At 42.6% G+C, this 12,837-nt stretch overlaps 1 protein-coding gene across 25 annotated transcripts in view; it reads right to left on the bottom strand.

The window, feature by feature from the left end:
- Window positions 1-1,479: 1,479 nt before the first annotated feature.
- The window catches only part of DMD (dystrophin), a 1,110,121-nt gene continuing 1,098,763 nt past the window's right edge, over window positions 1,480-12,837 (bottom strand). For 18 of the 25 annotated variants that reach the window (XM_072349305.1, XM_072348112.1, XM_072348527.1 and 15 more), the window contains one exon: window positions 1,486-4,047. In XM_072349305.1, coding sequence (XP_072205406.1) covers window positions 3,950-4,047 — 98 coding nt within the window. In that variant the 3' untranslated portion in view covers window positions 1,486-3,949. Of the gene's footprint in view, window positions 4,048-10,986; window positions 11,019-12,837 lie in introns of all 25 variants that reach the window. The other 7 variants (XM_072348356.1, XM_072348443.1, XM_072348773.1 and 4 more) reach the window with 2 other exon arrangements.

The following is a 12,837-nucleotide window of genomic DNA, read 5'->3' as shown; positions in this document are numbered from 1 at the left end:
CGTGGCCTCTGCCTCTCTTCTTGCCATCTAAAAGGTACAGGAACGACAACAAGGTTTGTTGGTGGATGGCAGCTTATTAACCACAGCATCCCAAAGTAAAGAACAATCATTTTTCTTTGCTGACCAGAGAGCAAAGGAAACAGATTGGACAGTTAACTTAAAATGAGTGTCTTTAACCTAAAAATACCTAAGGAGAACGATGATAAGAGGCACTCAGAAGTGCCAGATTTTATTACTGGGATGTGGGAGTAGGCAGCTCAATGCAGATGATGGGGCAGGCTGCACACACCGCACTGCCTTGAAGAGTTGCAGCACTGGCAGCAGCAGCCACTCTGTTACCCCATTCCAGCCCCTGCATGTGGCCAGGCGAGAGGTGGCTGTCAGCACAATGCATTCTGTCTGCAGCAGCGGGCCTGCAGCAGCTGTGGCTCTGCAAAGGCACACGGGGGCAGGCCCACATGGGTTTGCCTTCCCTGCTTCTGCTGCTGAGGCAAAGCACCACTTACTCTCACTCCCTTTTGTAGCTTTCTGTTTCATTTAGATATTTAGTAAGGTAAATCTTGCACATCTGGCTCATGGGCAGGCTTACAATGGCACCTCCTCATGTGCAACTAACCTCAGTACGAGTGGCAGGGAGAAAACCACCCCCCTCCTTTCCTTAACTGCATTCAGCAGGAGGTGCCTCATAGTTGAGGGGATGCCTCATCGCTGAGGGCTGCCATGTGCTGTGGATTGCGTGACACACAGGGGGGAGGCTCCCCAGTTCGTGTATGTGTAGGAGCAGATCCAGAGCAACTCATATCTGAGAGAGATGTGGGATGCGTATTTATTTCTTCAGATTAACTACAAGGGAATTCCCGCCTCCTCCCCCTTCACGGCATTATCAAAAATATGCACAAAGATGTGCTTTTTTTTTTTTTTTTCTTTTTTTTTGCTTTTTATTTGTTTTCAGTTGTATTACTTCCAAAAGGCAGAGCTCTTAAGACTGACTCACTGTACAACAGAGCGGAGCCTGAGTCTTGAAACCTACGTGTATTTCTTAGAGATGAGACAGGACATACACCACCAGCCTCTCTGATGGGAACACCCCCCTGCCAAAGCCCTGAGGAAGAGGAGTTTGGTACACGTCGGACAAATGACCAAACCTCAGCTTCGCTTCTGCTACACAGTACCAAACTGCTCACGGATTGGACAGAACTTCATCCACCCCCACCAAAAAGCAGAATGTGTTGCTCCCCTAAAACAGCCTGTGTGCTTCATGTGGCTTCTGCTCCACCCAAAATACTAACGGGGAGAAAAACCAAAGCCAGGAGAGCCTCTTTCCCTCTGCCAAGCAAACCTTGAGTGCAACCCATGGCACGGGGATGGACATGGTCAGAAGGGCACTGGGGAGTAGGCAGCGCAGCGGTGGCATCGCTGGAGAGGGAGGAGGAACAGGCTGGGTGCTGAGAGAGCCTGAACAGAAACATCAGACCTTTTATAACATAATTGCGTGCTTTATTGATATACACAGTAAAGCAGTATATAGTACAATAGTAAGGCATATATTTGGTGAAATCTGATATGTTGTGAAAAATGCAGTAAAACAGAAGTTTATAAAAATAATTAGTAAATGTTACAGTGTTGGTGTTAAAACACAATATATTATGATATCCAGGTAATAAACCAGTACTGAGTAACAATGAAATAACATGCCATATGGTATTTTATGTATTCAATTACACTGATTATGTTTTACAGTTTAATACTTTGTCGTTATAAGGAATATGAAAACAATTCCCAAATTATGCTTCAAAAAAGCAGTAATAAAGCTTTCAACTTTTTAAATATTTCTGACAGACTCACTCCAAAACTAAGACCTAGAAAGTAAAACAAAACAAAACAAAACCCTGATGAAAACAACCGTGCAATCTGTTTTCCTCCTTTTGTTTTTTGAAGAGAAGGTTTAAGGGGGGGGGGGTGGGGGTGACAAGGGGAGGTGGGTATAGGGGGGGGAAAACGAGAAGAAACCCATCTCTTTCCCAGATCTCAGACCAAACCTTCTGGTAAAGAAGACCACGAGAATTACATGGGGTTCCTACTGCAATAAAGTGTTAAATAAAGCTCTTTATTACGAAAGCAGAGGTTTGGGGGGATTGTACTTATTTCTTTGTGAATTATTCGCATTCTTACTCAAATGATGAGACCCGTTCACACAATGGACGAGTGGTGATGATGTAACATATCTGTACGTAATTGTCAGGAACACCACAAAACCAAAGTGAGGTAGAAATAGCATGACTAGCCATGTTCAATGTTAACTAGCATTCAAAATAAAATCTTCCCCAAGTTTAATTACACTTCATACAAGAAGAGGTAACAGATTTGTACTTTGCAATATAAAGTCAGATGGTGTGTTTCTATGTATCTAAGAGAAAATTAAAAGCTGGTTAAGATAATGAAGTGGTAAAGCTTTTGCTGACAGCACCTCATACCCAAACCTACCTCTCAAGAGCTGCAGTTACACTGGCTAATCTTTTTTTCTATCAGTTCCTCTCTTTCTCCCTTTATTGTTAATTGTGCGGTATTACCTCTAGAGGGAAACGGGGAAGGAGAAAGCATCAGGGCCTTTGTTTTGAAGATAAATATCTCGGGGAGCAGTGTGGCTACCTTCACCTGATCACCAATAAGAACAGCAGTAACTCTTCTACAGCCTTCCTCAAAGGTTGCTTGCTGCATTACAGCTCCTTGGGACCAGCTGCTCTAGCAGGGCTGAGACAGACATTGCGGAAAGGTCTGGTTTTATTTCCCAGAGGATCAAGTGGCTCTACGTTCATTAACAGCGTCGGAAGCCATACAAGCAAAGGTGCTCTGTGAGTAACCCACTTGTGCTTCATGTCAGAAGCTGATCCCGCGAGGGGTCAGGAGGGAACGTCTCCCTTTCTTCTCTTGTGTGCAGTGAGGTGACGCTAACGGTGGCAGCGGGTGGGGAGAGCCAAACGCAGCTTCTGCCGAAGCAACGAGAGCTGGCTGCGGCCAGCAGAGTACCGGACAGTAAGGTCCAAAGGTTTCATCCGGTAAGGCAATTCTACGTTCCTTCACTACAGACATTCAGGGATTAAGTCAGCAGAGGAAATGCTGGCGTATTGGACATCATTAAATTCTCTCCTTCTTTCTTCTGTTTTATTTTTTCCTTCTCATTCATTTTTTTGCAGGCTCTGTCATGTCATGTGCTCTTTCATTTAATTATTGCCAACTAGTGTGATTCATGTCATCGTTAATTTTATTGGAAAGAAGTGAAATAACTATCATCTTATCTTCAATGGAAGTCCAGGAGGTTTGTTTTTTTTTTTATTAAAGCCAGCCCTACTCACACAAAACCAAATGAGAGATGTGAAGTTGGCCGTTTTGGTGTCGCTGCAGGAAATGCTTTGTTTTTTTTTCTCTCCTCTTTGACAGGCCAGGAAAAGAACACAGAGCATGAAACTCTCTCTGATGCAGCTGCAGAGCTGAAATGATACTGAACAAATGCACTGCCTCAGGATTTTATTTTTTTTTTGTATGTTTTTTTTTTTTGTATTTTTTTAAAGGGGGTTTCTATAAACAATTATTTTTATAAAGCACACTTTAGTTTACAATCTTTCTTTATAACTGTTATAAATTTTTTTGTTTTTGTTTTTTAAACAACCCGAAATGCGTTCCATATAAAGAAATGGCAAGTTATTCAGCTATCAAGATTTTACATGTAGTTTTCTTATAATTTTTGTACAATTGCATAGACGTGTAAAACCTGCCATTGTTAACAAAACAGAAACAGACTTAGGAAACTACTGAAATCTACAGTATAGTACCACTACCCTTCACAAAAATATAGATTTGTTTTCTTGTAAACTCTTACAGTCTAATCCTCTTTGTAGTATGAATATTATAAAAACCATGCGGGACGCCTGAAGTTGTAAAACACATCTTGCTATTCTAACACCTTGTCGTCAGTCATCACTGTCACTAAGGTTTCCATTGCTCTTCCCAAGTCATCTGCCATGTGGAAAAGGCTCCCTACATTGTGGCCTGGAAAAGAAAGGCAAAGAAAAGGACGTTAAATGAGAAAGAACATCTCATGGAAAAGGCCAAGTACAGATTTGTCGCTCTCCAGGAAGGTTCACCGTCATCCCCAGCACGGTACGCTACAGAGTGCTGTTTGCAAAAGTCTCCTGTATGAGCATATGTCACCATTAGCAAAAGCTGCCAGTTTCCTGAAACACTTAACAGCAGCACTGGCTGGAGCAGCTAGTGTAAGCTACATTGACAATAAGCCAGCGTATCCGTGTTCCAACAAAAATCCCCAGTAGTGAGGAAACCGTATCGTAACAAATGTTCACCAAAAGCTGCGATTGCATCCAACAATATCACCGAAATCCTTCCAACTGGTGGTGCAAGCGTTTGAGCGTTCAATGTTCTATCAAGGAGAAAAATAGAGAACAGATCAGCAGTAATTAACTACTTCATTAAAGGCAAGAAGTCCCAGCAGGATGGCTGCACTGATAGCTGGAACAAAGTAAATGACTGCAGTTTACTCAGTCTCTTCAGTAATAGTTTCTGTAATGTCCTCTGCCTTTCAGACAGCAGTCCAGCAGAACTAAGATGCCCAGTTATCGAGTAACTACACATTTGTCACAAAAGTGACAAATCAATGCAGACTACAGTTCTGAAGACAAAATCTGTAACTTCTTCTCACACTCATTTCACCAAGGGAAAGCTAAAGGTCACAACGCCTATCGGCAGTAATAAATCGCTTCAACAAAATTAGAGACTAAGGGGACATGAAGGTAGGGGATTAAACTGCCAAATGTTGTCAGGTTAGGCACTTGGCACACCCTGCTGATCTCTGCTGTTCAGGAAACGCTGGGTCTCCTCTCAGCCCTGTGGCAGTTCTGCAGCCCTCTACCACTGTCTGAAACACCCATGAAACACCTCAAATGACAGAGATCATGGTTCAAGCAACTGCAGCCCACCTGGAGCCTTCTTCCTAAAAGTGTACGACTGAAAAGCAGAGATTCAGACACCCTAAAGGATAAGCATCCAATTCAAGATTTCTTGGCAAGGACATGGAGGAACAAGCAGACAGAAAGTCTTAAAAGAAGCAGAAGGAAATTATATTCCACACAGCATATAATCACATTACTGAACTCACTGCCACAGGCTGATGTAGAGGCCAAACATATAAATGAATTAAAAAAGGAGTTAGAAAGATTTATTTAGATGTGAAGAAGGGCATGTGACCTCCAACTCTTGAAGGCCCCAAGCACCAGAGTGCCAGAAAGTGTTTAACAGGGGAAGCATTACTCAATAAAACTCCACGCTGCTATGGCCTGAAGGGTTTCATTTACTCCCTGAGAGTACTTGCAGTAGAGTACTTCTTTGGGAGAGCGCTGAAGGTTCAACACTGTCTGCCTATGGCTCTGCTTCTCAGGAATACTTTGTGCTAACCTGCATGCTGGTCCCTCACCACAGTCTACGAAGAAGGAGCACCTGAGTGAAGTCAGGACATCCAAGATGCGTCTTTAATGCAGCTCACTACCTGTGCCCCGCAGAAGCCTGACTGTTAACACTGCCCACCTACAGGGCTGCTCCTGTCCCTCCTGACACAGCTGTTGTCTTTAACAAGAGCAACCCTTTCCTGTGGGATAAATCACGCTCACCAACACAAGCTGGAAGAAAAGACCATTCTCTTCCAAATGTTCAAATACTGTGATAATTATGCACTGCTGGCATTCCTACAGCGCACAGAAGCTTGGAGTGACATTAGTTAATATTCACCAGTATATACAGAATGGAAAAAAAAAAAAGGACCTAAGAAATGTCCAGGGAAATTTTCTTCTTCTGGAGAGCTACTACCACTTTTTACCTTCAAATGCACACTAATTTTGAAGTGGTTCTAAGCAATAAATGCTCATCAAGCTTTCCACTTCAGAATGAGCTGTTCTCCTTGTTTCAAATGTGATGACATCTCCCTTCATGCACTAAGGTACAGAAAAAAAAAGAGATGCATCACAGTAATTTCATATAAAAAACATTAATGTACAGTTCTCCCCCTAATCCTATGCAAGAACTTGTCATTAGCTCATAAGCACATCAAGGAACAGTGTATGAAAAATTCCTGCCGAGTTTTGGTCAAAACACAGCTTAGATGTAAGGGATAATATTTCTTGCACCAGGCAGGCTGTAATTAAATGCTAGCACAAACTTTCAGAAGCAATTGTACTAATGGCCCTTAATCTTCATTTGCTCCTATTACAGTGCAATCCCTCTGGCTGAGATCAATCCAGGAAGGAGAAAATCTGACAGAGTCATAGGAAAGCAATAATTTTGGACTGGAGATCCTCTGGTAAACTGAAACATAACTGTCACTGGTCTTCTCTACTTATATGAAGCTCTGATATGCTTAGGTATGTTTGTAGCAAATGGTACCATTATAAACCTGGTATAAACTGACTATTCTACATCATCCCTACAAAACCCCCTGGCTTTAAATACTGTTCTTCCTTGCCTGCAGCACACTACAGATGTGGGGCAAGGAAGGTGCTGGGGGCTGTTATCCGGTAACCTGTAGAGGGAGCAGACATTACTTGAAGGATCAAGAGCACTCATTCAGATTCACAGTGAATCAATACCAGACCTTTCTGGGACTCCAAGGCCACTCATTTCCAGCTCAGAAAGATTTATCACTCAAACTGCGACCAAACTGCTAAAGCCCATCTTCAGAAAAATCCACTACTACTTAATGCTGTTTTGTTCTGTCAGACACACAGCTGTAAAGGTAACAAAAGCAAGCTGATTTTATAGGAGAAGTCTAGGTCTAGGAAGAATAACTTACTTAAATCAAAAGAAAATATAAGCAAGTCTTTCAGAAGTCTGGCACAGCAGGTTCAAATTTCTCAGTTGTTCAGGCAACTGAAACACAGGTTGAGATGGATGCAGAGATCCCAAGCTATTCTTTCCATAAATAAAAATTACAGGCATGCATGCTAAATTGCTGCCATATTTTTGAGATAACCACACTTCAAATCTGTTCTCCCTCCACAAAAGCTGTGCAGTGTTACGCTGGGTGACTAACCAGACATGAGTCCCACTCCATGTTCTGCCTGTAGCATGGGTCATAACTTCCTCTGCACAAAAGCGGAACAATTGCGCGTCTCCTCCTAAGCCATCTGAGTTTACAGCTCAGAGCATGACCATAAACCACTGATGATGGCAGTTCATGTGAACAGCTGGACTGCAAAGTCCATCAGCCTTGGCACTGTGGTCCCAGGACAGCGCAGGAAGGGAGGATAAGCCAGAAGAGAACACGGTTTGGCTGTGCCCCAGCTGTTGCACCAGCCAACCTGTAGCTGGGCATCACTGCCCCACCAGCAGCTTGGATGTACATGAAAACAGCAGAGCTCAGGGTGGTGGTGGCCCAGGAGCTGCTGCCCGTGTCCCTGCCAGCCCTGTGCCCCAGGCTGCCCTGAGGTGGAGGAAGAACAAGGTGAGGGGGACTTCAAACTGGCTCTGAGCTCACTGCCCCTCGTGTCATTGTTTGCTCTGCAGCAGCCAAAATTAAGCCTTCCACTACCGTTACATCAGGTGCTTCTGTATTTATTCACTGGTGTCTGCCGTGCCTCAAGTTTGCTCTTTTTAAAGACCTGCCACTGCTTTGCATTTCGCTGTCTGGGGAAGAGATGTTTACTGCTGAACTATGTTAGCGTTAATGATACCACCAGCCCCGGAGCAGCTTTGCAACACAAAATAAAAGATGAAAGCCCTTCTTTCTTACCTTAGGCTCCCTTGTAAAAGCACCAGAGGCAGACTGGGAAAGCAGCCTAATTTAGATTCACGATTCCTCACCTGCTTGCACAGAAGAGTGAAGTGTTTCACAGGTTTTCTGTGAATTCTCTGTGGACAGCTATCATGTCTATGGGTACACAGCTCAGGCTGGAGCCTGGCTGCCCCTGCTCTGGGGCACCTTGGCTTCTGAACTCCTTTCCTGTGGCAGACATGACCTCAGCAACCTTCTGAATGATGCAGCAAAAATTTATCAGGGTTAAGTGCTGGGGGTGGGGGGTGGAGTAACTTCCACAAGGGAGTAAAAGATAGGACAAGACAGCAAACAGTTGAAAACAACAAAGAATCACAGAATGGCATGGGTTGGAAGTTACGTTAAAGATCACCCAGCGCCAACCCCTGCCATGGGCAGGGCTGCCACCCACCAGTTCAGGCTGCCCAGGGCCCCATTCAACCTGGCCTTGAGTGCCTCCAGAGGTGAAGCCCTGTCTAGTCTACTGCCTCGCCATCATATGAGTAACGAATTTCTGCATAACATCTCACCTATATCCCCCATCTTTCATTTTAAAGCCATTCCCCCTTGTCCTATCACCATATGCCCACGAAAAAAGACAATCCCCCTCCTGTTTGTAAGCTCCCTTCAAGTACTGGAAGGTTGTAATGAGGTCTCCTTGGAGCCTTCTCTTCTCCAAGATGAACAAGCCCAATTCTCTCAACCTGTCTTCATAGGAGAAGTGCTCCAGCCCTCTGATCATCTTAGTGGCCCTAACATAAGCAATAATTTCCTGGTACTGTATATGTAATTAATATACCTTCCATAAAGCCTATTATCTACCTAAGAGCTCAAACTAACTGTTTCTATATAGCTCAGAAGACATAGACATTTTTAATTAAGAAGCAAATGAGAATAATACTCTCCCTAAAGCACTTGGAAAAATATATATCATAGCTTTCCACTCATTATTATTAATATTTTTAATATACATTCACCAAAGAAGGCATTAATTCCTTTTTTTTTTTTTTTTAAATATTAAAAGCTGAAGAGATTTTATCCACGCTTTAGGCACTAAAAGATTGAAAGATGTTATTTAAGAAAAATACTACCACAGTCTTTCAATTGCAGCAGTATCGTTCAAAGTGGGCAAGGAGAGTATTAGCTGATACTTGTAAAATGGAGGGAATACTAATACAAGAGTGTTCGCTCTGAAAGCGGGAGATACTTATTTCTGCAGACAGTAGCTCCATCATTTCTGGTCGCAAACAGAATGATGTGCTCCATATCTGCTGAATTTGCTTTACAGGCGATACTGGAATTAAGGCCCTTGGGTGAGGGCACAGTAATTGAATATCAATCTCCCAGTACAGTTTGTCACCGAAATAAACGTGGAGCACTCAGCCTCCAATGAGTGGACAGAACGTAAATTAAGAAAGCCCAGAGCAGCATGATCTCTTTTCAGCAGCACAGACTTCCAACCCTTTCTCTACAAAAGAAAAATCCTTACTGTTGGTGGCTTGGATTTTGACGCCCTTATTCATATTGAGTTAATGCCAGGAAATCCACAGGATTACATATGAAGACAATACCTAATGTGCAAAATGGGATCAAAACCTGGCCGAGCGGGTTTAAAATTGCATGATCTGACAGTGCACAAATGGATTCATGCATAAAGCAAAAGCTGCTCTGTAACTTACCTCATATACTCCATGAGCACACAGAGAACTGTGCTTTATATTCAGCTCTGCAAGTAACTAAGCACTCTCTGGAACCATCAGTGAGCACAAACACAACTGGAGGGCAGCACGCAATTCATTGAACAAGGCCGTGCTTTTAGGGTCATGCTGCTGGAATATGCGAGCGGGTAAAAACATGGCCATTTTTCTAACCTTCATATTGTTATTTGCATCAGACGTCCTCAGCAGCAGAACCTTCTCCTTTTTCTGCACAATACGCATACATATGAATGAGGATAATGGAAATCAACAACCTGCTTTGCTGAACTGGAGAACAATTCTCAGACCATACGTGAAGGGCTGGATATGAAATCAATTTCACACCATTTCTGAACTGGTGCAGACTGATGACATGCCGAGCACCCTTTTTTCATCCATTTGAAAGGACCTGACCTTTGAGGGCAGACGTAATCTGCACTGAGGATCTCACTCCTCCAAATACCCGTGCAAGCCGCTACAGCAAATGCAAAGAATTGCTGTATTTCAAGGCATCGCATCACAACAAATCCTGGCTTACCCAGTGCAATGTGTGGGTGACTGAGGGCTCGCAACAGCTCAGCCAAACACCCAGTGTAGTGCATTTTCATGAGCTCACCTCACTGCACAGGAAAGGACATTTCACAGCTACCTGCAACTGCACTCAGGCAGTCCCTGAATATTTTATTTTCAGTAATGATTTTCCCTGAGAATTCATCTTTTAGAACATTGTCTCTAATTGGAGAATGAAGAGCTGCTTCAAAGAGGAAAAAATAAAAAGCTTTCTGGAAATACTTTAAAAGGTGCCATGACAACACACCACAAAACATTTTCCTCCAGTAACAACGTACAAGTGCATCAAACCAACCACGTCCAAAGTGCCCAATGAAAACCACTGTCTGTTCACTGAAAGCAACACGGTGGATCTGGTGAATGTTAGTAGCATTCTTCATAGTGCAACAATAATGTCAGTAAATTAAAACACCTGAATCTCTTGTACCTCTCAACTCTCAACTGTGTTGAAGAAAAAGAGTAGAATATCTAATTACTAATGTTCATGGTTGGTATGCTGACACACAGAGACTGCAAGTATGTAAACAGAACAGTAATGGACATGGGTCTCTCTGCTGTGTTTACAGAATGTACATCAATTACACTAGCATTTTTTGCTGACCACATTTGTCACACAAAGGTTTTCTTTCAAGGTATTGCTTTCTCCTCCCTGTCCCTGAATTCCACCTTCAGGAGGATGTGAGAAAAGGGCTAACACTATCTCTGTGGAAAGTTGAGAGGTACGCTGCTGTTAGAGCACATGTGGGAAATGCACTCAGCAAAACCAAACAAAACTAAAACCACAAGAAGACAATCCCCGCCCTTTAACAAACCCAAGCAAACCGTGCTGCTGTCACACGCATGCCGGGCACACAAAGCAAGATGTGACAAACATAAGCCATGGCAGTGAGCTTGCATCTCACTAACCTCTCTCACTGGCTTTCCAGGGGCATTTCTTCCTTTAGGAACAGAGAGAGGAAGTGGAAGAAATATCAGAAAAGAAAAAAAAAAAACAAACAAGCAACCAAAAAACAACATACACATGAATATATTCTTCGTATCGTAAAAGACACTTCAGTTTCCATTAAGGAGCTTAATATAAAATTTCTGCTTTAAACAAAGACTGAAAGTACATTGAAATCCACTGACAATTCTGAGCTGATTTATTCAAGAACAGTTCTGTAATCGACTGTTTGGTTTTAACTTAGCAAAAACACTTGAGAAAACCACTAAAACCAACACACAGCCCTTTCAGCTGAGGATAAGGATGAAAGAGAAAATCCGATTCACATTCTGGGCATGCACATTTTGTCAATTTGTGTACCTCTTCTAATTAATAATCTCACTGGTGGCAAAACCACGTTTATCCAACTTCAAAATTATTTTATCTAAACACATCTCATTTTATCATTGCCTACATATGTATGTATGTAGGCAATGTATCCATGTACACATTCATATACACATGGTGTACTCACATACATTTTACACCTATAGCCATTAGATGGAATATTACTATTCTCACATTCAGTATAAATGTACTAGAGAAGGTATTTCCAACAAGTCAGTCCGCATGCATTTAACAAGAGAGCAAAGGCACAAAGGAGGAGAAAAATGAAGTAAAAGGGAAAAAAGGAAAGTTTCTCAACACTTTTAAGTTGCAACAACAAAACCGAGCAGTCAGTAATGACTTCAGCTGAAAAGATGTCCCTCACAAACTTTCCTAGAAACCATGATTTGATCCAACAGATTCTTCCCCAACACTTGTTGTGGTGTGTTTTGCTTAATAAATAAATAAATAAATAAATAAATAAAAGAAAGCTGGGTGCAAATCAACAGCTGAAACGCTTCCCCCTGTACCCATTCTATATCCGGTGACAATAAACACTTGCCATCTCCAGAAGCCGTGTTCCACTGTCACTGGTACATTCCTGAAACACTGGTACTGCCAGACCATGAGTCTTAGGCAGAAGAGTCGCTAAGGCAGATACTGTTCGAGAAAGGGAATGATCTTTGCCCCAGAGCTGCTGTAAATAATATAATTGTGAATGTAGGAGACAACAGGGGGAGAGAAAGCTAAGTGTGAGAGAAGACACTGGTCAGCATAACAGAGAACAAATTGCTGTCAAGTTTTGGAAGGTATCATTGGCTGCAGTAGAAAGAGAAAGAATATGATAAATGAGTTTGCAAGTGTTTTACAAGGAGCAGGAAAAGGGTCAGCAAGCTCATGCATCTATGTAGTTTTAGATCAAAGTGCAGAGCACAAAGCATCCACTGCATTGCTCCTCTTTCATAGAATGCAGGCGATGGGCAGGCTGTACTTTTTTCTTACAGTAAAAGTGGATCAAAGTGTTGTGACATTTATTAATATATTCTTAGTTTACATCAGGACTGAGTACTCGATGTCAGAAAGGATCTAGCCCTCCACATCACTACTGCAAAACTCTGCAGAGCAGCTCAGCTGCTACATACAGTACAGAGCTCTACCCCAAGAGAGCCATAAGGAATCTCAGTCACCTGGGCCAAGCGATGTGCTATGTAGGACCACAGCATGGAGGGGAGAATAAACTCCAGAAGGAGCCAAGCTAGCTCAACTGGAAGAGTATTTCCAGAATTCCCTACAGTGTAATTACTCCACCGTATTCTTCTGATTCAGTACATTGTGGAAAGAAAGGAATGAGTCATGAGGCGTCTAGCTGCTAGAATAAGTAAAATTCTGTTATTTGCAGTGATCAAAGCTGCTAGTCCCACTTACAACATTATCCCATTCATTCAGAG

The sequence above is a fragment of the Excalfactoria chinensis genome, chromosome 1 (genome assembly GCF_039878825.1).
Source record: "Excalfactoria chinensis isolate bCotChi1 chromosome 1, bCotChi1.hap2, whole genome shotgun sequence".
In the NCBI taxonomy this organism is placed as follows: Eukaryota; Metazoa; Chordata; class Aves; order Galliformes; family Phasianidae; genus Excalfactoria; species Excalfactoria chinensis.
Note: the sequence above shows the minus strand (reverse complement) of the source record. Positions and strands in the feature narration are given on the sequence as shown.